General features: G+C 38.5%; 1 protein-coding gene across 2 annotated transcripts; it reads right to left on the reverse strand.

Moving 5' to 3' along the window:
- Positions 1-1,913: 1,913 nt before the first annotated feature.
- Positions 1,914-27,079, reverse strand: TOLLIP (toll interacting protein). Of its 2 annotated transcripts, XM_005495887.3 has the most exons (7): positions 26,892-27,079; positions 20,024-20,173; positions 17,870-18,052; positions 16,664-16,816; positions 14,678-14,768; positions 10,982-11,002; positions 1,914-5,389 (listed from the first exon to the last, which is right to left on the reverse strand). In XM_005495887.3, the coding sequence occupies exons 1-7, from the start codon at positions 26,922-26,924 to the stop codon at positions 5,175-5,177; spliced, it is 846 nt and encodes a 281-aa protein (XP_005495944.1). In that variant the 5' UTR covers positions 26,925-27,079; the 3' UTR covers positions 1,914-5,174. The 2 variants fall into 2 exon arrangements, with proteins under 2 accessions (XP_005495944.1, XP_005495945.1); XM_005495888.3 differs by lacking the exon at positions 10,982-11,002 and having other exon boundaries at positions 26,892-27,078.
- Positions 27,080-27,310: the final 231 nt, after the last annotated feature.

Genomic DNA, 27,310 nt, shown 5'->3' on the forward strand with positions numbered 1-27,310 from the left:
CATCCTTTGATTTCCCCTTGCAGAGCCTTGTACCTATTAAACGCGGGCACCTGAGAAGGTGGGGCAGTCACAGAGGAGTATCCTGGCCTACCAGGCAGGAATTTGTAATCATTACCCCCTTTTGTAACTACTTAAAGAATAATTTTTAAAAAAGTTTTAAGCATTTTAAATCAACTTAATACTCCACATTAAACTGATGACTATTACAGAGGTAACAAATTTAAACCAGAAAAACTTTGTCCTGTGAGTGTTAAGTGCATGGTAATCCATAGAGAAACATGGACCGCAGAGACATGGAAAGTGTAATTCACTGGAGTTATTTTACAATTGGAGATTATTTTAAATAAATTTAATTATCCTTCATTCTCTTTCAATGGTAAATACATTAAACTTATAAAAATTCTCAATTTTTTGTACACTGAAATGTTTTAATAACATGTTCTGAGTGAACTCTTTGAATACTTCAAATAGTAGTGCTTTTATAATTCTCTCATCCATGGAAACACATATGTAGCTCAGATAATTTTCAATCTACTTGCTTTCCACAAATTCACTTTTCTCATCTATATGCAAATTTTCCTTCAAAAGTTATGGTATAACCCAAGTATATCTTACGAAATTAATTATGCTTTTTGGCAAGATAGTAAAGAAAATACTTCTAAAATATACTGCTGCATGAAAATAGATTAACTTGAGTTTCTGACTAAGCTTCCTGAGGATCTAGAAGAGAAAGCTCAAGTCTTCAGTAGGCTACAACTCAAAACTGCAGAGAAGATTGCTAATATGGGTTTTCATTTTTCCTTCTTATTCTAAGAAAACACATATTTGCATTTCTCCTAGAGGCCTTGCTCACACTGATGTTCTGAAATTCAAAATACACTGATTTCTCTTTATACCCCCACACATCATCACTGATTAACACTGAAATGAAAAAGCTAATAAAAATACAAAATGCTAAATAGATGCTTCAGCAGCCACAAGAGCACCAACATTTGTTTGAAGTAAACTAATTTTCACCCCTCCTATCTCTCACAGCAAAATGGAGAAATGTGAAAGCAAACTGTAACCTCTGAAGATAAACTGGAATAGAAAGTGATACTCAAGGGTTAGAATAAAGCACAATTTTAACATAGTTTTATTTCATAGTAGGTACTCAATACTTTAAGGAAAAAAAAGAATAATCAGCTGTGAAAGATTCCTCCAAACTATTATTTGTTAAAAAACCCAAACTCTTGATTAGGAGAAAAAAGCACACTATGAATGGACAGTAAATACCAAAATCTTAGCTTGATAATACAGTAATACTTCAAACTAGCAGTTGCTTATTAATCACAATTATCACTGTGCATGGTGATGCTATTAAGTGAGAGAGGGCCCCAGATACCTTTGTCACCACAGTACTAGAAAGAGATGCTATGCAAACCAAATCTTTCAAATTCATTTATCATATATTAGCAGATAAAACCCGCTCTTTTTGTGGCTGGAATAGCACATATGGTCCATTTCATAACTCTTCATTTGGACACCACTCCCATCCAGAGTCCTCAATCCTTCACACTGCAGCATTCCCTCCATACCCACGTGCCATTCTTCCCTCCTCCCCTGCTCTCCAACGCTGTCTTTCAAACAATGCAGCATCACTACTGCCTTCTTCTGTCCTCAATACGCAACACCAGCATATTTCCTTGAGAAAGCAGCCCCTAGACGAGTCAGAAAGAGGCACCTACCTGTAGAAGAATTCTCAAAGTGCTTTTGAGCATTTACTGTTACTGTTCCCATCAGATGGTCACATTAAGAAGTAGTGTAGTTTGCCAACCAATGTTCAACACTGAATAGAAGACAGTAACCAATACTTGAATTTTAAATCAGTAAAGACTCACACTCTGGTGCTCTCCAACAGAGACATTATACACTTTCATTCAGATGGTACATTTATTAAATTAGAATGAAAAAGTTAATGTACTTTAGAGTGCAAGAAACATATTCGGACACTGGAACTCGATACAGAGAAACAATGTCTTCAGAATAATTACAGCAACACAACATCCTCTGTAGGGTATTACATATCAACCAAACAGGCAATAACGTTTATAAGGGGGGAATAAACCCATTCAGTACCATCAGCAGATGCAAAGAGCAGTAGAGAAGTTGCAAGGATCTAGCTAGACAAAAAATGTTCCTACCTTTAGCAAGCTGAGGCTCTTGGCAGGACTCAAACTACACTGAGAGCACTCACTTTTAGCAGATGCCTGTCTTACACAGCTGGCTTTAACTCTAAGCTGCTGGAAGCTGCTGAGCAGAGGAGCAGCATCAAACACAGTATTACCCCATGAGCATTTTCTCAAAAGCTACAATCATGACTGACAATTTGTTTGTTTTAAATAGAAAACCAGACTTTCAGTTCCAATACCTTAATTTCACAGACCCTAAAATAAGTAAACACCTCCTGCCTTTTTTTATCTCTCTCCAATTCAAACCTAACAACAAACAGTTTAACTGGAAGGATATGTAAGCTGAAAAGCTGAGTAGGCTGATCAATTTGTTCTTTTTAACAAGAGAAAGTAGCACATATTGATGTGAGAGTTTCATCTCTAATGCTTAATTTAAAAAAGATAAAAAGATGCACAGAACAATATTTAAGTATAGTGTAAGATAATGAAACCCATCTACTGGCCATACCGCTCCTACACATCCTATTTTCAACTCACATTTGTACCCTGTTTTGCATAACACTTGCCTAGGAAAAAAAAACACACTAAAAATATATCTAAGAACAGGAGTCTCCCTCAGAGGGCCAGAGTCAGTTTATGAATCAACCTGGCTAGCTTAACTTTTGCACTTACCCCTCCTGGCAGTTAGGACTGAAAGATGGTTTTGTTCTGTGCTTGAAATGGATAGGATGCAGTACAATTTACCAGCCATTAAGTTGAACCATGACCACTTGCTTTTATGAAAAGCTGTATTATGAATCCCACCGTTTTAATATAAAATTTTAAATATGTACATTTTCCCTGAATTGTTCTGTCCCTAGCAATTCATGCTATCTACGTAAAAGTTAAGAGCACAGGACTCTTCCTGGAGGTATCTAAGCATTAAATCCCTACCAACATTCATCCTTTTGGGTCATGATGTCACAAAACACTCTGCTTTTATAAAGACCAAATGCCTCTACACCTAATCAATCACAAAATTTACCATGATTGCAGGGAAGGGGCAAGACTAGTTTCTTGAAGAATACCCATTTAACTTCAGAAAACAAAAACGTGGCAATTCTACAACTACAGCACACAAAACTATAGCCTTGAATTTCATTATTCAAAATCCAACTGGAGGATGTTCAAAGACACATGCTTTCAATGGGAAATTTAAGATGTTAAGGGATTCATAACAAAACTTAAAACTGTACATTATGAAAAGACAGCTTTAAAAGGTCAGAAACTGGGATGATTTTTGGTGCTGTATTTTAAAAGTTTCACTATTACTTTTAATGATTAAAAAAAATAAATATTCATGCTCTACTGCCAGCGCTACCTAAAGGCTACTTGAATGTAGGTTGCAGGGGGATAAAACCAGCTTTCCATCAGATAATAAAGAAAATATTTTAAGCATAGGACATAAAATAAAGTGTGGGGAAGAAGAGAATATGGGTCGTCATTTCATGTTCCAACCTGGCTTTAATGTTCTCATGAATCACTCAAGAGCCTAGATTTCAAGTGTACATTCATTTCAACTCTTGAAAATATAAAGGTCTATGGCTATTGTAGAAAATATTTGAAATCAAATATTAAAGAGACAAAACAGCAACATTGCACATCACTGGAAAAATAAATTGGTGCAGACTATTTAAAGTGCATTACTTTACAAAAACAGACACCACAGAAATTCATCTGACAGGTGTAACTGGTGCATAACTCTATGATTCTGCAGCTCCAAAATCAACTCTTACTTGAAAAAATTACACTGACAATAAATACAAACACCTCCTCTGAGGATCAGACTGTAACTCAGATATGTTAAATTGTCTCTCACATAGAATTTTATTTCCATCTGCATCAAATAATAATAAACTGACTACAGCAGCTGTAGTCTAACAAGTCACTGAGCAATTCATAATGCCATTCTAAGACCCTGAAGCTACTTTTTGTGTTTATTTCTTATTACAGGAAAAATACAATCATTTTCCCACAAATGTAAAGCAATAACTTTGCTGAAACATAGGTATAAAGAAAGAAGCTTTATAACCAGATCATAGATATCTGCTTTTTTAATGTAAGACAACATCTTAAATAATTCCTTACGGCTTCAATCACTTTCCAGGTATAAATATCTTTACTTCTGCACTTAACTTTTGAAATAGTCATGGGAATGCAGAAGTAATACTTAGAGTGCAATTAACCGTAGGAGTACATTAGGGCTTAGTTCTATTCTCTGCTACAGCAATACAAACTGTATGAGTTAAAAGTTACCTCCTAAGATTTTACAGATACATAACAATACTATGTGGGAGGACGAAGCCCCAAATGCACACCAGATAATATATTGCTTTGGTGCCCAATGACTAGATTGAATAGTAGATGCCTATTACAAATGCCAACAGTACAACCTAAGAAATTTAGCTTATTAAATTAAAAATCTTCCATCTAAAAGGTGTGAATATATCACAGTAATACCTAAACGCCACAGGATAAGAAAGGGTCTCTCCTTTAATTTCTGGCAAAAACAGGCTGCTTGCAGAAACCTAAATACTTTTAACAAATCAATTGTATTTAAACAGCAAACCTTCCATGGAAAGTTTTTTCCCCCAATCTAACAAACACTAGTAAATCTTGTACTGCATAGAGTTACTTTGTAAGAGCAAGTTTATGAAAAGGGGGAGAGAAAGAAACAAAGCAGCATTATTCCCAATGCCATCAGAATATAGCCACGCAGGGCACAGCTGATAGTAAAGATGCATCACTGCTCTATGGCAGGACATAAGCTAAACAGAGTATGTACAGACTGAGAAAGAAAGAAAGAGAAGAAGATCCAACTGTCCAAGGAGAAAAGGGATACAATCTGTCACACACGATGCACTAACAGAAAGCTGTTGGGAAATTCTTCCTCTAGCTAAATCCCTGGCTTGGCAAGTAAAAATAAGTGGCATCGAGGACAGGGACTATACAGGAAGTGGGCATCTATGATTCTTCAGCCATCTGAAGTAAGGAGTTGATAGCTGCATCCTTGTTCCCCCTTTGAGCTTCTAGCACTGAGCGGATTACTTCCCTGTCCATGTTGGGAAACATGTCCTGGATAGATTTCAGGTCCTCTTCATTACACAGGTGCTGAGGGTTGACAGCAGGAGGTGGTATTGCCACCGGGACCATGCCTGGATTACAGACCGCAGGCATCCCTACAGGTTAAAAACAGAAGAAAGAAAGCCACAAAACACACATGAGTAGAGGAAAAAAAGATAAAAATTAACAAACCCACAACAAAAAAACCCAGTGATTCTGAAGACAAAAGCAGCTCATGACTTGTCCCAACCCACCAACTTCAGCATTTATTTATTTTAACATGCACTCCAGAGGAGGAAGAAGACTGCAGAGATTAAACCTACACTGTTGCAACTGGAAAATACTCTTCTGGAACAGGTTTTCACCCCAAGATTATATTCCAGAAGTTATAAGCTACAGTATGACAACAGGTACTGTTCAAAATTAGGTGCAATGTGCATTAAACAAGTTCACATGTAATTCACTAACCAAACACTAAGCTCATCACAGAAAGGTATGGTTGGTTTTTCCCCATCTCATATTTTAGTTCCCAGTGTATTTATGTTGTGATGAAAAAATGGTTTTACATTAGCAATATACATGGCTGATATTCCAAAAGACAATGAATGCAATTTCCAGCATATTCAAAGGAAAGCCAAGTACCTTGGTCCACTAGAAAACCAGACCACACAAATAAGCAACTTTTAGCAGATGTTGTTCCTGGCTAAAGTTCCATCCAGCCCTCAAAGTCACTACATGGCAAAAGAGCAACCCCTTTAGGGGCACACACTGCGTTGTTCATCTCTCTTCCAAAGGACAAAATTCATCTGACCTGTCATTTTTCGCTAACTCCTGGTACATCCATGTAAAACAAAGCACTGCCAGTTTACAGAGTTTTAGAAAAAGAGTATTCCTATTCCTGTTAAAAGAAATTACTAGGCAAAATCCCTTTTTCATCACATAAGAACTTCTATCACCGAGCACAGAACCGGAACCGTTGGTGAAAACACTACCTTTTGTTTTGTATAAAACTGAAAACAGATAATAATACATATCTATATTTTTTTTTTGTTATCACTTCTGAAAATTGTGTATTTCACTTCTTCTCTATGTAGTTTCAGATCCCTGATTATCTTAGTCCCACTCCTTTATGTGTTAGCTTCTGCAGTTCTCCTCAGAATTTCTAAGGTAGGGCAAGGAGAAGTACCTGAAGCTACAAAGAACCAAGTTCTAGTATCAGTTTTCTATTTGCTTTCAAGCATTTTATGCACTGTTTCAAAGACTATTCTCCTGATATTTTTATAAAATAGTCTACAATAATTCAAAGACCTTCCTATACAGTAATGAGCAAATTGAGAAATTGTCACCAAATAAGTATTAGTTAAGATTATCCCTTGCACATACTTTAACCCCAGATTTAATAAATAATTTTATTTCCCTTTTACTACAATGAGATCTTTCTGCAACCTGTGGCAGTCAGAGAGGCTTAGAAAACTGCTAAGGGTTCTTGTTCCAACAAATTGTCTTAGTCCCCTCACTTTTTTAAGAAATCTGATGCACCTCACCAAAGGAGGCGCACAGATTCAACTCCTTTCATTAGATGAATAATTACCTATATTTATTTGTTCATCAGGTCTTTAAAGTAGATATTAAACCACAAGATTATCTTTATTGTATCAGAATATCATATGATGGAAAGAATGCTTAGGAAATAGCATTTTACAAATGCAGCTGAGAAGGTGGTTTACACAGACCACACTGTTCTTTCTTATGTACTCAAATACTTATGAATTTTAACATACAGGCTTTTCCTACACAACCATGTCACGTCCTCCTAAAGTTTACATAGTTACATTTTTGCTTTAAAGCAGTTCATTCTAGTCTTCCAGGGTTTTAATAATTGTATATAACAGAGAATATGGCTACTTCAAAAATGTTTTTAATTGAAACTTCACTTTGCTATCCTCCAGTCTTCAGAAAGTAAAACTTCCTGAGACTGTTATGGTCTCACATTCCAACTAGGTTTTCATGAGCTACCATACATACTTTTATCTTTATTATTATTTATTACGTACATGATTCTAGGTTTTCTGCTTCTTTAAAAGAAATGATTTCTGCTTCTTTGACACATATGATCTTCAAGAACGTCACACAACCAGTTTAGATTTAACATATAATTTAACACTTTCACATATGCATATATGGGTGATCTACCAATTTTTGTCAGAAACATACTTTACTGCTTTACTTCATACTTCTTAATATTCTCTGACTATTGGCTTTGGGTTTTTTTAATTTGGCACACAATTTCTTTGAACAATTAACTTCTTTTACACAGTTTTTAGTTCATCTGTTTGCCTTCTACATATGACCTTAATTACTTCTCTGTAAGTTAAACAAACGATGAACTATTTGCACCATCATCACTATACATCTTCAAAATAAGATCTCTTTGAGAACTAGCTTTCATTTATTACCCAGGAGTACATCAGAAGCTGCTTCTCTTCTACTGAATTCCGACTAACTGCTCAAAAATTGTACCAACAAAGCACATGTATAACCAAGATAATTTTCAAGAGTGCTTCTTTGCAGCCTCATCTCTCAACATAATGACTGAAGTACATATGTGATTGAAAATATTGAATTACATTATACTACTTTTACTCAGACCTAACATTTAAAAAAAGAGCAAAGAGCAGTTTCAATACTTACCTCATCTCTTCAAGATTTTCTTCAGTCTAACTATTTAGTCAGAAATGTCTATACTCACTTTAACGTGTAAAGATGTTTTAGCATCCCAGTGACTTGTTTCTTCTGTCAGCACAAAAATGCTATATTATGACTCACATTCAAGGCTGGATGAGCTAAATATCAACTCTGGCTGACCAAGTACTCTAAATGAATACAGTTTCACTGCAAGCACTGCACCCAGAATTTCACCTGATATACTCTTTTCTATTTCTTTCCTCAAACTGGACTCCTGTTCTATTTGAAGGGATTCATTACTGATTTCTAAACACCACCCTATTTATCTATGTTCTCTAATTTTGATTTTAAAATTTCCCTTTTAATCATCTTAAGTTTTATTAGAAGAAAAAAAAAATAGGAACGTGGAAGCTTTAAGTCTAACACACAGGCTGTATTTACTCAAAAAGGTTCGTACTGAGTCAGTGTCATAAATTTGTTACCTGCACACTGGAACCATATTTCTGCCCAACCATCTGCATCACACCTCTACCATAGGTATCAGATACCATAGGTATCTGTCCCCTTTTCTGCATCCCCCTAAACCTGGCTCCACAGCTTCTCAAGGCCTTTGGACCATGGTCCCAGGAATTCTGTCTGGCACTATGAGTTTGAACACACAGCCCATTAGACACCCTGGAGGCAAACCACTGTGCAGTCCTCACCAGCACTGCAAATACACTTCACCCAATTACCCAGCAGCATTTTGTAGAGCCTCTTCTAGAGCTTCAACAAACCACAACTCACTCCTCACACTGCCTACAAACAATGTAGACATTTAAAAGGGGCGTAAGATGTGTGGCCTCAAAAAATAAAGTCGCAAAGCACCTGAAAGAACTGAGCAATAGAAGTTATGTTTTACTTCTAACATAAACTTCCCAAGATGTTTTACTAAGCCATCAACACCCTAATATTATCCAACAATCAGCCTGAACAGTGTATGAACTATCAATACAGTTTAAAGCATTAATCCAAATCAAACATGAGGCTCTTTTCTCAAGTACATAGCATCCTACAGCGTACCAACACTGTTTCAGTATCTTATCAGTGCCAAAATAAAATCAAGACTAGAACAGAGTTTTCCTTACTGCTTTCATCAAAAATAGGTAATTATCAAGTCAGACATCTGGACAGGCAGTACTCAAAAAGCATTTCCAATATAAATAATAAATTTAAGACACAAGAAATTTCTTGTCCATATTGGTTCTCACCAAAGATTTTTAAAACCTATTTTCTCAGCTCTTATAATTTTAGCTTATGCTGTCTACAACTAGACTGCATATAAATGGAGTTAGTATCACAGATTTTTAATAAATACCTCCATGATAAATGCTTGCTTTTCATGAAACTCAACAGTCAAGCTATACAACACCAATTTGAGAGTACTTTGGGTTTTTCCGCACTCAGGCTAAAAGCATCCATAATTTCTGATTTACAAAATAGAAAGTAAGACTTAAACAGAAAATTAAAGAACTATGCACTGAAATTTAGCAAACAGACACATATAAGCTGTCATTAGAGAAAGTTATAATAAGCTTCCAAATTATCAATGTTCAGTAAAAAGCTGCTTTAAGCTAAAAAACTTCATATCACTGACAGGTGAAAACTGGAACTAAATAATGTAAGAATCCACTGTCAGTGGAATTGTGAACTCCTGTGTTACTCTCAGATATTAGGTACATATTATAAATCAGAAGAATGGAGCATTGTTTTCCAATTCAGTGAAATGGCAATGGCAAACATGCTTGCATAAGCAGTGGCATTCCAATACATGAAACAATAGCAAGTCAGTTGCTACAAGCAGCAATGAAAGCATCAAAGCAGAATTAACAGGGTAAACTTTTTCCAACTGCATACAAGGCATTACACACTTGTAATTTTATTTTCTTTTTCAGTAAAGTGCCCTATGTTTAATTTCTTAACTCATTATCATCCTGTCCCATCCATAGACTCTTTCAGAGTAAACTCAGGAACCTTCTCAGCATGCATTCTTTCATTTAAATGAAGAAATTGGGAACTCTTTTCTAAAAAAACCAAAATAAGTCTTAATGATATTTGCTCCAGGAAAAATCTCACTACTATGCATACCATCTCATTTTTTAAAATATTGCTTCTATGGGAACTACTAGAAAAATTAAGTGTATGAAACAACAGAAAAATGCTAAAATTTCACTGTTCTGAATAAACCAAATGTGTTTTGACAACCATAAAAATTTTATATACAGCATCTTTCTGAAATTCAGGGCATGAAAAAATGATATAGTATTTTACAAGAAGTAATTCTAAAATTTTCTGAATGTATTTGATTAAAGACCAATGCTTTTATCAGAGATAGTAGTGTCAGAGCAACTTTGCACAATTCAAAATCAAAAGTGTCACAGTAAAGGAAGTCTAAAATGAAGGAAAATTGATTTCCTGTAATATGATTTGCCTTTAGAATTCTAGTCAGATACTTAACTTTACATGGATTTAAAACAGAAGTGCATGAAAAATATGGACTGAGATTAATTAATGAAATAAGGACTAAGGCAATTAGCAGGTTGTCTTCTCAGTGTTATTGCACAACTCAGTTTTTTGCTTTCAAGTTTACCAAAAGTCATGACGTTATCTGCTTCTCCGCTAATGTTGCAGTAGCCAAACAACTGCAAGAATTGTTTCTCTACTAGAAAACCAATACTATCACCTAATATAGCTCACTGACACACAGCAGTTTCAGAACAATATCATAGCATCACATTATATCCATCAACATTGTCATCAGCAATCAGTTTAGCCATTATAGCTCAAAGCTGAGCAAATGCCTTTCCAACAGGTTAGAGGCTTTAATAATTTGCAGAAGATGGATTAAATTGTTCTACTGTGACAAGCAAGTGGCAATACCTTGTTGTACAGTGTGCTGTAACAAATAAAGCTGTTTAGATGAGCTCATGCAAAGACTCTTGTGTCAATGAGGATGGGAGTGAGAAAAGAGCTTGGAAACTTACCCAGAGCAAAGTACTCAAGCCCTAAAGACAGGTGAAAATGAAGGGACAAGGGGAAAGGAATAAGACATGGGAAAGAAATATTAATCTATTTTTAAAAGGATATTAATTATTTACCTTCCAAAGGTGAAAGTAGGATAAAATGAGGCAGTTGGGTAAAACCTAAGCTACCTAACACTAAAAAACTAAATCCTGCTAGGATACAGTCTCTCAGCTAATTTGCTTCAGGGCCCTGAACAAATTTCCTAAATGCGATGTTTATGCAGAAGTAACAATCAGGGGAAATGCTACTGAAATAAGTAAGCCACCAGGTGTTTGCAGCAAGGATTTTACAGACTACAAAGGACAACATACATCCATGGTTCTCTGAACAGATACCAGTAACATCACAAGCTAACCCACGATCCTTCATAAGGACACCTAAAGGAACAATGTACATATACACACAACCTTGCCTCAATAAAAAGTGATATTCTTGACTCTGACAGGACTCAAAACCACACAGGTTTTTAACATATTTTTAACATGGGAGTTTATAAAATAAGTAAAAGCAAGTTTCCTATTTATCCCACAAATATTTAGCTAATAAGAAATACAGCTTGCTTATTGTACTAACATTTTTAGCTCACTATCTCTGGTACTCTTCACTACAAGAAGATACTGCAAGCTCCAGTGTATCAAAATCATCTACAGTTTAAATTAAGTAATCTTTAGAAAAAGAAATAGGAAGAGGTGGTAAATAAACTCAACTTCTATAACAACATGGTTCACAAGTTCAAATTTTTGCATACCCAATGCATAAATACATCACCTATGGCAGCTATAGCTTCTAAGCAACAACTTGTGCTGTTGTCAGAAGTTTTCAATTTAAAAAATTTGGCAATTACCACGGTGCAAGAATATACTATGGCCACTTCCTGTTCTTAAGACAGCTCCATCTACCACCAGATGTGAGGAAATGAGCATTACTTGTGGTCATCTGCTTACCACAGTGACTACCTGCTTGTTTCTACTGTTTACCTCAGCTTGTATGACAGAGTGTGAGAGCAATTAGCTGCTTCAGCATTAATTAGAAGGCTAGTTAATTAGAAAGTTAGTTTTCAAAAGAAGTTTCTGTTACAGAAAAACAGCTTGGCCTTTGTGACACACCTAAATTTGATTAATTATCTCTCTTTAAAGCACAGTTATTTTGGACAGTTAACAAGGAACTGTTAAAACTGTCTGGATAAGCATTTTAGTCCACCCACTCCATTTCCATCATAGATATGGCGCTGATTCTGACAGTCTTCTACAGTAGAATCCTCTTCATTTCAAATATAACAAACTATTCAGTGATGCTCTTCCACTCTTCAGAAGAAAAAACAGAATTAGTTTACTGACTACATTAATTTAGCTGCTCAGGTAAAAAACCTGAACTACAAATATTTCAAGCAGGAGCACATCGATGTCCATTGCCCTTCCTGAAGCAGTCTCAAAAGGAAGAGAGCAAACACTCTACAGTGTTACAAAGGAAATGCGCAAACAGAGTGCGCCCAGAAGACACACACAGTTCAGTAGTGCAAGGAAGGCCAGCATCTTCCATGCACCTTCCTGAAAGAGTTTTGGAATTCAAAAGGAGCACCTAGTTCAATATACAGAAAGTATTTCAAAAAACTCCAAGATGTCTTCTAAGATGCACTAATGCTTCCTTTTATTATTTGATATTACTTTTATTAAGCCATTAAATGTATGAAACAGCAAAAGTATTCTGCAGCCAAGTCACTTTCCTAAACATCCATATAATTATTATGAGTGGGTCATTGATTAGTGAGTAAGTCAAAGCTTTGGAACTCACAGCACTTTGGGAAATTTTGATGATGTCCAGAGAAATTCTAGAATAGCAAACACAAAGCACAGTAATATTTAAAGAGAGTAAAAAATATCAAATGTAGGTAAGAGGTGGCTTGTAAAAAGTCTGGAATTTATGAAGACAAGGAAGTACACTCAAGCTTTCCCAGAACAAAAGAAGAGTTCAAATCCAGGGGTGGAGCTTTGCAATGCTTTAAAAATACAAGTCACAGATGCAGGAAAAATTTTGAACACAGAATAGTATTATAGCAGAACTAGAACAAAAATGCTGGATCTTGGTAGAAGGGCAATGCTCTACATAGAGACCCCAAATTCTTAGCTGCTAAAAGGTAAGACTTACTATCATTTGAAAATTATTATTTATTTCTTCACTTGTCCAAATAGAAAATATTCTCAAGATAAATAATTTACAGAACATCATGATTTGAACATCCAGTACTTGAATAGGAAGTCTGAAGGTCTTCTGTAAGTTTTATCTGTTCAGTTCTATGTCTAATTTCAATTATACAGGAAACTATTCTCTGCTTCATGTCTTCTGTTTATACTCTGGCACGGAAATTTTGAAATATGAATATCCTCATTTTGATCTATTCAAGAAATTTGTTAGCACTTTCTATCAGATCTTTAAACAAGATGACTGTGTTTGAAGTTCACTACAGAAGGCCTGGTTTACCACAACAGAATCACACTTTGGAAAGTGCACTCCAGTTCAAAGCACTTCATTGGCAAGACTTAAAATCTGACAGTTAAGCTGCAGAGATAAAAAAAGACCTAAAATGAACCAAACTGCAAGTTTTCATTAGGGAATAAAGCATGCAGCCCAACTTATCTCTATTTTGTTCTAACTTAACTCTGTAAAAATGAAACGGGAGGTACAATTCCTAGCTTACATACCTAGTCTTCTGTTGATGAGGTTTGTTTTTACAGTGAATGGAATTTTAAATTCAATCATCTCCTAGTCTTAAAGACGAAAAATACAATATATGTACCTTGTTGTGTCATCCCTTAGCACTTTAATTGTGTCTCACGGACACTACCATAAGTTTCGGTTAAATATATGTGAATTTATCTCTTACTTTCCCTGAAAAGCACACATACTACTGAATAGATAGTCATAGAATAAACTGGGAGTTTTAAGAGCTGTAAGTGAGCAGGACAAATTCAAAATTATTTACACACTTTAAGCTTTTCATCTTTGACAGAAAAATTACAAAACAGAAGCTAACACATTTTTCTCTACAAGTCCAAAACTCTCTTTGAATCAACCAAAAGGACTGACAAAACCTGCTGTAGTTAGGTAAATACATAAAAAAGAGCTATCTCAGAGCTCCTTAACATTTCTCATTCACTGAGCTGTGAATACTCTACATGCTGTATAGAGAGTTCCCTTACAGCAAAGCATCTTCAAAGACCACAGAAAAATTAATCCTACAGAAGCTGCAGCTCTGACAGCACAATTCATTTGAGGGACTTTCTGAAGTGCCTCCATCTTCAGACATGGCTTGCCACCATTTAAGTAAGCAAAACTTGAAGTGCAACCTGCTAGACAGCTATTCAGAGACCTGATCGAAGTATAAAATAAATACTCAAAAAGAGAAGCCTTCTCAACTTGACAGACATTTTAACCCATTTAAGCAAACTCATGCAGCTCTATTAAACAGGGTACAAGACTGAAGGCAGACCTGTACTTAATTTGTTCCCTCTCATAAATATATATAATGGGAAAAGTGGTTAAGGGAAAATCATTTATAGATTCCTTTACATTCTGAAAAAAACAGGAGTAATTTGGTATTTACTTCTGCAACACCCTTCACCTGGAAGGTTCATAATCATCAAGTAGAGAAAACATACCTGCTATAGGCACATATCCAACTCCTTGCTGATACACAGTGGGCATCAGGACCACTGGCTGGGGCTGCATCATCATGGCAGCTGGCAAAGACTTGACAGAAAAGGCACAGATTAGAACAACTCCGGAAAGGGTCAAAAAAAGGCAGCAATTAAAAGTGTTTGCAAATAAGTCATCACATTGCAAATCCATGTTCAACAATAAGACTATGCTGAGTGCTAATCTATATTAAGCAAATTTTTGGCAAACTTACTGAACTACCATCTTTCAAATGGCAATTAATTTGCTCATGAATCAATAAACACACATCATATTAAACTTGCCTTTCACAAGTGATGAAATGTTGTTGTCAAAATGCATTATTTTAAAATACAGGTTTAATCAGCTTTCATGCCTTAGTCTTATGAAATGAATATTCATCATAAATATTAGAAAAAATCTGACTATCTAATTTTTATTCTTATTTTTTATTTTTAAAAGCAGTACACTACTCCTGGAAGCAAATTTTGATTTGAAATCAATTATTTTTGAGGTAAACCAGTGCATTAAACAAATATCAAATTAACTCCATTCCCTTTTACTACCACAATAACTTCAGTTATATTTCAGTTCAGTTTGATCCTTGAGAATATTAACTATTATGAACAGTACATTCACAGGGAGACATTTTTTAGGGTTAATTATAAGCTCTTTTCTCCCTGGAGTAATGCAACAACTGTTCAGATCTGGGGCAGAATGTGAATTGTGAGCAGCAGGGAATATCTGTTCCCAGCTGTGCACTGAACAGCAGCTTGGAACTTCTGATGACATACAAGTGCAGTAGGAAGCATTCAGGGCTGCTAGTGCTACACATTATCCAACAGGTAATTGAAACAAAGGTGACAGGTGAGAACACTCCAGGAGCTGCAAACAAACCAGGGGAGGTCTGCAGTTCATGACCAGTAGCACCAAATGAACAAAAAGGTGAAAAACAATGTCATCCCAAAGAGCATTCAAACTACCCAAGAAACACCTAAGATGGAGAAGAGTTTCAATTTTTCTGCTTTTAAACTGACATGAATTTTTAAAGATTTAGGGGGGAAAGTTATTGTTAGATTCCACAAAGTTTTAAAAAAATATTATTAAGTTAGAAATGACAATGGACCATTTAGCTGAGGATTTCTTTTTTACACATATAGTAGCACAGTTCTAAGGAAACTTTCCTGTTTGACCATGTGGGAGCCACTCTGGTACCCACTCCAGTCTGTAACTGCTGAGATCAAGGCCTCTTTGCAGTGGGTGCCTCCAGTGACCCCAGGGGAGCCCCTCTTGGCTCCCTGCATACCCCACACTCACAGTCAGACAGGGTTTCCTTATAAGCTCAGCCCTGGGTTTCCCACAGCAGTGTCTCAGACATCTGGATCCTTAAAATAATTTAACCATGGTGCAGTAATACAGAAACAGCTCAAGCTGGTGCCTCCAGGGACGGACCCCCAACAAAGCAAGCCCTGGGTTTTACACCCTCACAGTCTGTGCACCCAGACAGTCTGGGGTCTTCCTGCTGACTCACCAGCTCCTGCTGTGCCCCAGTGTCCAGTCCCCTGGCCAGTGCCACAGGTCCCTGTGCCCTTTGTGCTGTAAAAGGGTCAGCACCGTGTCATGGTCCCTTTCCTGAGGCTCCCACCATGTCCCTCAGCCAGGGCACAACCTGCAGCTCTCACTGCAGCTGCACACCCAGCTACCTGCTCTCAGTGTATTCCTCAACAACAGGAATAAGCTGAATTTTGGTAATTGCAAAACAAGATAAATACCCATTTGCCACCTTATCACGAAGTATTTTTTGTCTTTACAAATATTTTTGACTGCTATTCCCAGAGTTAGGCATAATTATTTTAAATGCCAACACACACAAACACCCAGTATGGTACAACAGATCTACTTCAGTCTAAAATATCTCCCTCCCACTACTTAAGAAGCTTCTCTCCCTTCCCACCCCAAACTCGGCTTACCGTGTATGACATAACCAGATTAATCATTCCTTCCTTGTCATCACCTTGCCTTCCACTCAAGCTATACCATTCATCCTCCACATTTCCTTGTTTCAGAGACTCAGGAATTGTAATGTGTGTCCAAGCAATGCGGTCATCCATTGAAAAGGCTCTCTGAAATATAATTTGAAAAATATTACCAAATTAATTGTCCTGACAGAAACCCCAAACTTAAAATTATCCTTGACTAACACTTCAGTTTTATGCTATTAACTTTGTTCATTTTATTCCCGTTAAAACTACTGAAGTATCAGTAAATATTTTGGCCATCTCCTTTCCAACAAGGATGAAGGACACTTTAAGCAGGATTATAGATTGATTGCAGATATTTAATAGCACGAAACTGAAAACCTGAAGCAGAACTCTAGAAATACAGCATCCTAATATCATCATAGGCTGTGTGAATCTCCTAACATCACATCAGAGGCCATTACATGAACATAAACATCTTCTGTTTACTATGATAGCCTGTGAGCTCCAGCAGATAGAAGTACTGAACTGCCCCCCTGTTGCAGCAATGAACCAATCAGCTAAGCCCTCAAAGCAGCACCCAAAATCCTCACTTGTGTAATGATCACATGGCTGCTGCACTCTCATGCTTCACTACATACAGTGAGAGAGGCAGCAAAAAAACAGGCAAACCATGACTTAAGCCTTAGCTGTAGCCTCTTAGTTTCTCCTAATAAATTCTAGTGACTACACACAGTCTGTAGTTGACAGTTTTATTCTCAGCAATTCCAAGCTTGGGAAAACTACTAAGCTCTTCCTAGGACAGAACAGCACCGAAGAATTTTCAAGTAAAATAGCATTGTACAACAGCTATTTTTAATAGGGACAGTGAAGGACACAAAGCTGCAGGGCATTTTGATAGCCAAAAGGAGCTTAAATAGCACTCAGACATCTTTTGCTTCTCCTCCCCTGCAGGCAAGCCTGCTACTGCCACTTTATCAACTACCAAAGAAAAGTAACAGTTCTGACATTCTTGGGGAAGAGCAAAGACTTGTGAATTGCTGCTTCTGGAATTCTGAAAAAAAATTTATTATCTTCCAGAGAACATGGCTAAGGAACTGTCTGTGCTGACTCATTCCTTTTTTCCAAGGTTTTAACCAAACCACAGTCCAAACCAGAGATGGGGAGGGGTAGAAAAAAATATATAACAGTTCTGACCTCATCAAATATCTCTAGATAAAAGGAGTCCACGCCCGGGGGAACAGTGCACTGAATAACTTTGTTCCAGCGGGGGTTCTTGGCTCCATTATGCGCTGTTGGAGTTTCATACACAGCGTATCCCAGCCGTATTCGGCAATACGGATCCATGCGCGTCATTCCGTAATTCTTTGCCAGTTTGGCCTGAAAAAAGAGAAACCCGGGAAGTGTATAATACTGGCATTAACTTGAGAAGTTAATTACTATTAGTTCACAGTAAGAACCAAACATTGAACAACGAACTAGATTAAATTCTGTGACAGAGAGAAAAGAGTTTAGAAAATAAAGAAAAACATCATTCAGATTAAAACATAAACCAGTAATACCATTAAGTGTCTGGGAGACCTTGAAAAGGGAACATCTTTTTAGTCTGTTTACTGCAGAAAATACACATCTTCACTGTAGCTAAAATAAATTACTTCATACCAAACCACAAAATACATGATTGCAAGGACATTGTAACAAGTTCAATTTTTCCCTGGGTATCTCATCTCCACCATACAATCACAAGTGTAATGCTGCAGGTAGCCTGTGCTCTTTCACTTCAGTTCTTTCAAAGGATGAATTACAGAAATCCAGTACCTTCAAGAATATCACACAATCCAAAAGCACAACCTGCAAAAGCAGTTCAATTGAGGTAAACTAGTCATAGTAGATCATAGGTTTCAAAGTGATTACACACTTATCTCAGCATGTGAATTTAATAGTAGTTAATTCAGTGGACAACTTAAGGCCTAACATCACTATAAAAACAGATGCTGTATAGAATCAGAACAGATCCAACATTCTTTTGCTGTAACATCAGAAGACTAGAACAAAACAAGTTGATGACAGTCCTGAACACAACACTGAGTACTGCAGCACAGCTGTGCTCAAGCAGAAGTTGGGCTTTTTGCATGTGCTGCTTCTCTGACCTATACTAAGCAGCCCATGGTTCTTTTTATAGTAAGACAAATGACAAAACATGGTGCCCCAGGGCATCTCACCTAGAAGATGTTTACAGAACTCACATCAGTTGAGGCTGTGCACTGTGTAACATTTATCACAAAGGCTGCACTTCAGGCTTGGAAAGCCCTTTTCTCCTTCAGGGAACATGCTGGTTCATCAATTCATACATTAGAGCTGGCAAGAAAGGTCTCAAACTGTTTATTGTAAACGCGGACTTAAAAATAAAAGAAGAAAGCTGGCATCCAAATGAAGCACCATCTATACTCTTGCTTTGTGGGATTAGACAGATTATCAAACCTTCATCAAAAAAAGGTGATAATCAGCTGTGCTTAGACAAACTCACCACCACCCTTAAATATCTGCAAGGAAACAAAAAGCAGCAAATTACCCCCCCAGAAACTTTTTCTGATCTTCCATCAGTTTATTAGTAAAAGAATTAAGGCATGCTGTTTGTTATACTTTATCAACACATTTAAATACAGTACACTTCAACCAGATTTTCATCTTCTACAGATTAACTATATCACAGCAAGTATCATATCCAGAATGCGACGTGTCTCAATTTGCAGCCAAGATTCCATAGCATTCCTGCATAAATTCCTAGACAAATAGAGAAGAGTATTTCTTGTCTGTTGTACTGCCGTCCAGAAGGACCTTGACAGGCCAAGAGAAGTGTGCAGACAGGAATCTCAAAGTTCAGCAAAGGAAAAACAATATATGTGACAATAAGACTTTGGAACAACTAGCTGGAGAACAGTTTTGAGGAGAAGGATGTGGAACAACACATAAGGGAACTGCAATTCCCTACAATATCCTCAGAATTACTAATATCTTCCAATATTAAGTGCAGGAACTGCAGGAAGCCTCTGAATAGAAATTTTCAGAGAAACCTCTTCACTGCAAAAATCCTCATGAGTTCATTTGATTATGTGCTATAACAGCAAGGTTTACAGGAAATTGCTGCATCAGGCAGCAATGAAACATGAAACTGGACAAAATGCTGATGTACAGAAAAATGAAGTTACAACACCTTTAAGAATTACTACCCATTTACATGTAACTTAGTAACTCAAATTCCAACACAAAATCTTTTTGTATCCACCAATTTTAAAAATTGCATTAATTATTTAAAATTACGTAATTGCACAAAGATGACATAATTTTTACCTGTACTACAGTAATACTGAGTCTTCCTACTGTACCCATTGCTCCTCCATACTGCAGCTGCTGAGCTGCCTGGGCATCCAGCTGGATTTGCTGTTGCTGCTGGGTTGGGGTAATGCGAAGAAAGTCTTGAGGAAGCTCACCAACAAATACCTTAAAAAAGAATGAGGGAAAAAAAAAGAAGACTTTAAACTTTTATAATAGGAAAGAGATGAAGAGATGAATATAAGTCAAAGTGTAACAAATTAAGGAGAATTTAGTCTTGTTTTGACAGCATGAACAAAGAACTAATTAAATGACAAAACTGCCAACTCATGTAGCAAATGTTCTTTTCAGAAACAGTAATTTCCAAAACAAGCCCCTGAAAAAAAGTAGGACAGAGAGCCAAAGCTGCTCTGCTACTAAACATTTAAGCAGTCCATACAAAAGTCAGAACCACCAAGTTTTACAACATATTCATATACGATATCTGATGGCATCCAGTTCTTTCAATTATTCACTACCCACGTTGTGTCCAATTGCTCCTGTTCCAAGACACAGCACAGTGCTTTCATCTGAAAGGTCCCTTGCACAATCACCTTCAAGACAGACTGTAAAACAGGATTTCCTATGGACCAAATCCTGCAACGCAATAAAGATGTCCTAACCCTTTTCCAGTGTTAAACACAGCCAGCCTGCAACTAACCTTGGTGACAAAATTCCACCACATTCAAAAGAACAATGTGGGAATTAAAAATCTAGTTTATCATGAAAATGAGCCAGGGACAAAAAGTAGTAGTAAGGATCTTTTGTTACATGAGTCAATATGAATCAGCAGTCCCCGTGGATTTTCTGTTAGCTTTACAGTATAGAGGGAAAGTTTCTACCCATCACTTGTCAATTCAACAACTCAGGTTGTTTCTAGGTTTCAAACGCTCAGAGAACATTATAAATTCAAATACACGTAGAGAGATTTTCATTTTAAAATAAAAAATAGCTATAATAAAATTTTAAAATGGAAAAAGTGTCATAGAAAATTTATAATTAAGCTGTATTCATTTCTGCTGTCTACAGAGTGGATGACATATTTAATATAGAACTGTCTACCTGATGAAGACAAAAGACAACACAATTCTCATGTTGCAATCCCGAACAGGATTACTCAATCACGTATCTGGCAGAAGCATGCCTACAGAACATAATTTAAGAAGTGAACAGGCCTTGAGGACACAGCTTTTCAAGATCACACAGCATTTGCATGTCAACATTGCATCTTGGAGACAGAAATTGCAGCTCTTGCCAAATCACACGTATGACTATTTTGTAAGATTATCTGAGAGCCTCAGGATCCTGGCAACAGTAGGTGACACATGCCAGAAAGGAAGTTTATCTGAAAAGTTCAGGAGGAAGCACTGAATGCCTGCTGCTTGGCTATTGGGAAGTAGAAAAAAAAGGGAACCAGTTTTGCTTACAAACATCTTTAAATTTTCTTATTAAAAACCTAAGCAGTTGAAGTTTTAAGTAATAGAAAGAAAAAATGGGCTGGAAGTTATGAAAGAAACTTTATTTAAGTTTGGCTGGCAATGAGACATGGTGTTATAACAGCTTTCTCACTAGAATACCTATCACATTAAAATAAAACACAATCTATTTAGGCAAGACATGAAATGGCCCCAGAATTAGCAAGGAAATGGGATTTACAATTCAGCAGGTCCCCCTCCAGCCCTGGTCCTTAGGAAGTTTCCAATCTGGTACTGTCAGCACCTCTAGGAATAGACATCATAAACATTTCCCACAGTCAGAAGTGACGGCTGCATCCCTGAAGTCCCATTTCCATATTATGCAAGCTCCCTCTGTTAAACTCCCAGAAAACAGGATAGCCTCTTTTGTCTCCACCTTCACCTGGATATTGGAAAGCTGTAGTCATTCACAACAGAAATCTAATAATAGTTTTGACTTTTGAAATTTTATTTCATAAAAATTAACCAATATCTGTTCTAGAATAAAATACACAAACAAGTCCAAAGGGGAGAAAAAAGTCCATGAAGGAGACCATAGTTTCTTACAGCAGCTAAGCCGATTCTAGGTTATTCAGTTACCTCACACAAAGCCACACTCTTATCCTAGAACTGCAGAGCTGACACACCAGAAACTAAAACCATCTAGTGTTAACTAAGTTAGCGAAAGATCCGAGTGGTAAACCCCTCCAAAAGAGAAGAGTGGCGAAGAGGAGATGCACACACTCATATATTCACTTCTGACTAAGATTTGGTTCATAGATGCTTACTGAAGGAAATACATTACTCAGTATGTTCTTATACTAATTATCAGCTGATACCATATTGATGGAGACAAATCAGTATCATGCAATCATTTATCTGTAAAGAAAACAGGCCAATTTACATCTTCCTCAAAGCATTTAAAAGCAGGCACATAACTGCCGCCTCCCAACCTGAATTAAAAATACAAAGTTACGTAACCAGAATTCAACCACAGTTTTATTTTCAAAAGCAAGGAAAACATATATGACAAGTTTGTGCCACTGATCCGACTCCACAACTACTTTGAAACAAAAGGACTTCCCTCTAATGGCACTTCAAAAAGAATGTGAAATTCAAGTGTGTTCTGTCACTAGCTGCAGAACAAAAAGTTAATTCCATTTAGCAACAGGACAGGGATGGGACTACAATTCAGACCACAAATTAAAAATAAGCCTGCCTTATAATCACTTTCTAATAAACTTTACTGACAGCATTGCATGTTAAAAGTATGGATTATCTAGAAATAGAATAACATTGCCCCTCCCATCTGCTACAATCACTTAAGAGATAGCTTTGTGGATCTTCACAGTAGAATGCTGCAGGTATAAAAACTGCATCTCAACTTTTTCAAACTGAACATGGCGTGATATTCTACAGCTATTTGATGTAACTGAGGATGGGGCTGTCTCAGTCTCACCTTCCTACTTCTTATGCAACATGAAATGGTGCCAGAGAGTTGCAAAGTGGGTCAGTGTAAAAGCCTGACCAGAAGAAACAAGGGCTGGAGGTAAAGGCAATGGGAGCTAAGCTGTCAGAACCTTCAACTCACTGATTGTGCAAGTACTGGTTGGCACCTGTGTAAGCGAGGGAAAGGGACACAGAGCCAAACACAGTCACAAAAGCCCCGTGTTACAGAAACATTTCCCCAGACACAATACACTCAGGGAACCATAATTAAGGTTTCCACACTAGCAATTACCAAGGAAGTCTAACATGAAACTTCTTCAAAATATCAAAGAGTTTTAAACATCTACTATTCAAAAATTTCTGATCATTCTCCTTTAAATGACTTTACTGTTTTTAAGAAAGAAAAAGCTAATGACAGAATTTTCAACTATTATTCTATGCTTTGCACACTGAATAAAAAATTGCTACAAGATAGGAAGCATCCAGACGTCCTGAAAGAGCTGATATTTGTTCAAGGCTGCTCTTTAACATCTTTGAAAGGCCATGGAGATTAGAGAAACTCCCCTGGATCAGGAGAAAGACAAATCTCATACCCAGCATTCCAAAGGGCAAGAAGGATGACCTGAGGAAGCACAAGCAGGTCAGCTTCACCTCAGTCACTCAGAAATGCACCGAGCAAGTGCTTCTGGAAGGCATTCCTTGACATATGAAGGGGAAAAAGCCAAACACGGATTAGGAAAAGCCTTGGTAAAGGCTGGCTATAGAAGAATAAAAAGCTGACGAGTCATCTGCCTTCTCAAAAACAAGAATAACTGACTAAGGAAAAGAGCAGAAGGTATCAAAGCAGGATCATTACAATCCGATTGGGTGGACTACTGGATGGATGAAAAGCTGACTGAAGCACTGAGCTCAGAAGCTGAAGTTCAGTGGTCAATGACACGGGAAGTTGGTTAAAAGTGAAGCAGTTCAGAGGTCTGTACAGAAACTAACTTATGTGTCTAATATTTTTCCTCAGCAACAAAACATGAAAAGGCATCCTTATCAGTTTTGACGATGACACTAAATTTTGGGAGAAATTATTTGTATACTTGAGGACAGGACCAACCAGAGAGATGGAAGAATTCACTGGCAGGAATTGCATGTAATTCAGCAAGGGCAAAGACCTGGACTTTGACCAGAAAAATCTGTGGCACTGATACAGACTGGAGAACAACTGTCAGGACTGCCTGCACCTCTACAGAGGTGGAGAGCAAGCAAAACATGGATGAGCAGAGGACACTTGCAGCAATGAATCCTACAAGAAAACTGCAGTGAATCAACAAGAACCCAGCCAGTGAGCTGAGGAAAGGAAACAACTGCTGGACCACACCTGGAACACTGTGACTGTTTGGGGCCCAGCAGAACATGAAAAACAATGAACTTCAGGGACACCAGCAAAGATGCACCAAGAAGGCCCATGAAAAGGGCTGGAGCACTTGTGAGGCCAGGCTGAGGATTTGGTTAGAATAGAAGAAAGTTAGAATGCACCTTGTAGCAGCTTTCTGGTATCGGCAAAGAGGTCATTGAGAAAACAGACCTAGGTTGTCTTCTGAGATGCAACAGAAAGAGAAAGGAGATCTCAATCATTAAACTGAAATGAGGCAGATTTCACATGAAAAAAGGAGGGGGTAAAAAGCACATGCAAAGTATGGCAGGAACTATGGTATACAAGCATGAGTTAAAAATAAAAGGCAGAATGAGTGTCCATATGACATCTGTGTCTATGCCTGGAGAAGTGAAGGTGCCACCAGGGAGACCACAGAGCACCTTCTGGTCCTGAAGGTGCCTACAAGAAAGCTGGAAAGGGACTTTTGACAAGGGCTTGTAAAAGTTTTGAAGAGTCTCAAGAAAAAAACTCACCAGAGTCACTAGTCATCAGAATAGGGACCATTAGGGAAATTAGGAGCAGAAGCCTATGCAGTCTCAGGTTGGTACTTAATCTAATTTGGAAGGACCTCATATATTTGCCAGAATGGTGGATAATCATGGAGAATAACCATGAAAAGTAATTTTGGATATGACTGGCTAGATAAGGAATCACAAATATAATGTTTTGGTGCCTCAGTCTTAATCTTAAGCCTGGTCAAATTATTTATTAATACTCCTACTTGTAAAAGGTATCACTTAGCAGTCCTTACATATTCAGCTAGAGTTTAGATTTAAAAAACTGTTTTGTTCGTACAAGATTACAAAAGTGAAAATATTCTAATTCCACAACATCCTGAAAAGGGTCAGAGATATCTATATTCTAGCAGAGTATTTGAAGTAACAGACAGGATGAATTCTGTTTCATCTAAAAAACTAAACAGCAATAAGAAATTCTAATTACACACCAAGCAAGCAGCATCACAAACTAGAGAGTGCAGGAATAAGACTGGCAACAGCCCACTTTAGTTTCTTACCCACATGAAATAACCTTGAATATTTTCTTGCTTGTTCAAACAGAAAGACTGAACTGCTCTCTCCAGCAGTAAGGTAAAAAGTGGTTCCCAATCCTTTAGCACCATTTAGTGGCTATTCATTTGTAATGCAGTTGCGTATATAGAAACTAGTAGAATTTTATCATCTTCTTCTCTGAAAAGAATTAAGAAAGGCTGGAATGTACCATATCGATACCCCCAGCTGTGAATGCCTGGTTAATACTGAATAATTTATTCATTCATTTGAAAACATTCAAATCTCTAAAGTGGGTAAGGAAGAAAAACATGTACAATGTCAGCAACACATTAAAAAAACCCTCAAAACTTGAAGCACAGAAAGCCAAAGCTGCATGAGATAAATTATCATATGCCTTTTGTCAGGCTTCAGCCAAGTTTAGGAAACAAAAGATTCCCAAGAGATTATACAGGAGTACCTGGGAAATTCTAGAACAAGACATGTAGAAGAGTAACATTCAAGAAAGATCCGGCAGTTATGATAAATAAAACAAATAAGGCACTCTAAAGAATGAAATTGACAACCATATCATATTACTGTAATAAGAGAAGTGCCAGCAGTGCAGTTTTTCAAGATTGGCAGTAATTCACCTCACTGTTCTTTCTACAAGGTTGCATTAATTTTCTTTTCAAATGTAGCTGTATCTACATAATAAAATACAGCAGTGTAAAGTTACTGCTTTTTAAAAACTCCTCATTTCACCATAAGCAGCATCATGCTGTCAATGACTACCAGATCCTTTCAGACAGGAGGAACAGACAGGAATAGCACATCTGTCGAAAGCTGATGTTGTAACATCTCATATGTAGAGCATCCCGGTGTGAGGTATGATTATCCCTGGGCAAAACCAGACAGTAACATATTCCCAATAAACTGTCAGCAGCACCTCCCAGAAGGCTGGTATATTGGTTTTACGAGGGCTCAGCTCCCGTCCAACACGCCCGCCTACATCCTCCGCGGGATGCGCCGTTCCAGCGCTCAGGCGGCAGCTCCAGGGACAGCGGCCCGACCGTGCCGCGCCGAGCCGCGAGCACAGCGAGCTGCGCTCCGCTTCCAAGGGAAAGCCCTTCAGCTCCGGTTCAGTGGAAGCATTTCCCTCCTTGGAAAGGCCTTTGGACAAAGAACGGCCAGGAGAGCCGCATCAAGGACTCGGCGCAGTTAGGAGGGACTTCCCCTCCTCTTTCCCAAAGCCTCTTCGCAGGCGGGGAACCGGGAGACAAGGCAGACTTCCCTCCCCCGCATCCCAGCAGCCCGGAGAAGATGAGAGGGCTTTTCCTCTCCCCTCTCCGGCGCGGACGGAGCCGGGGCAGGGTGAGAGTCACGGAGCCTCCCTCGCACAGCGGCGCCGGCGGAAGCCGGCCGGGCCCATCGGGGTCTCCCAGCCGGGCCTCGCCCGCCCGGCGCGGCGAGCGGTGGCAGGAGACAGCTCTGAGCGGGCCCCGCGGCGGCGCCGCGCCCGCAGCACTCACCGGGCCCCGCTGGGTGGTGACGGTGGTCGCCATGGCGCCTCGCCGGGGCCGCGGCCGAGACCCTTCCTCCTCCTCCTCCTCCCGCCCCGCCAGGCCGCCGATGCCGCTCGCAGCCCCTTGCCCGGACCCGCCGCCCGTCACTCAGCGCCAGCCCCGCGTCACCTGACGCGCCCGGCTCCGCCTCCGGGGCAGCGCAGCGGCGCCCTCTTGCGCACGCGCCTCCGCACGCACCGGGAGGGGCGGGGAGCCGTCCTGCGCGTGCGCTGTCCCGCGCTGCGGCCGCCGCAGCGGAGCGCGCCGCTGCGGGCGCGCCGCGGCCGGTAGGGGGCGCCGCGGCGCTGCGGCGGAGGCGGGGCGGGCTCGGCGCCTCAGGCCGCCATCTTGTGCCAGGGGCGCCGCTCCCGCACGCCCGGGGCGCC

This window comes from Zonotrichia albicollis, chromosome 6 (assembly GCF_047830755.1).
Source record: "Zonotrichia albicollis isolate bZonAlb1 chromosome 6, bZonAlb1.hap1, whole genome shotgun sequence".
NCBI lineage: Eukaryota > Metazoa > Chordata > Aves > Passeriformes > Passerellidae > Zonotrichia > Zonotrichia albicollis.

What these genes read in the sequence shown, in the direction of transcription:
- TOLLIP (XM_005495887.3), bottom strand. Translation starts at nt 26,924, where the DNA reads ATGGCGACCACCGTCACCACCCAGCGGGGCCCG. An exon ending in TCACCACCCAGCGGGGCCCG is followed by an intron (nt 20,174 to 26,891) that starts GTGAGTGCTGCG and finishes TTCTTTTTTAAG; the next exon opens with GTATTTGTTGGTGAGCTTCC. An exon ending in TCAGTATTACTGTAGTACAG is followed by an intron (nt 18,053 to 20,023) that starts GTAAAAATTATG and finishes CTCTTTTTTCAG; the next exon opens with GCCAAACTGGCAAAGAATTA.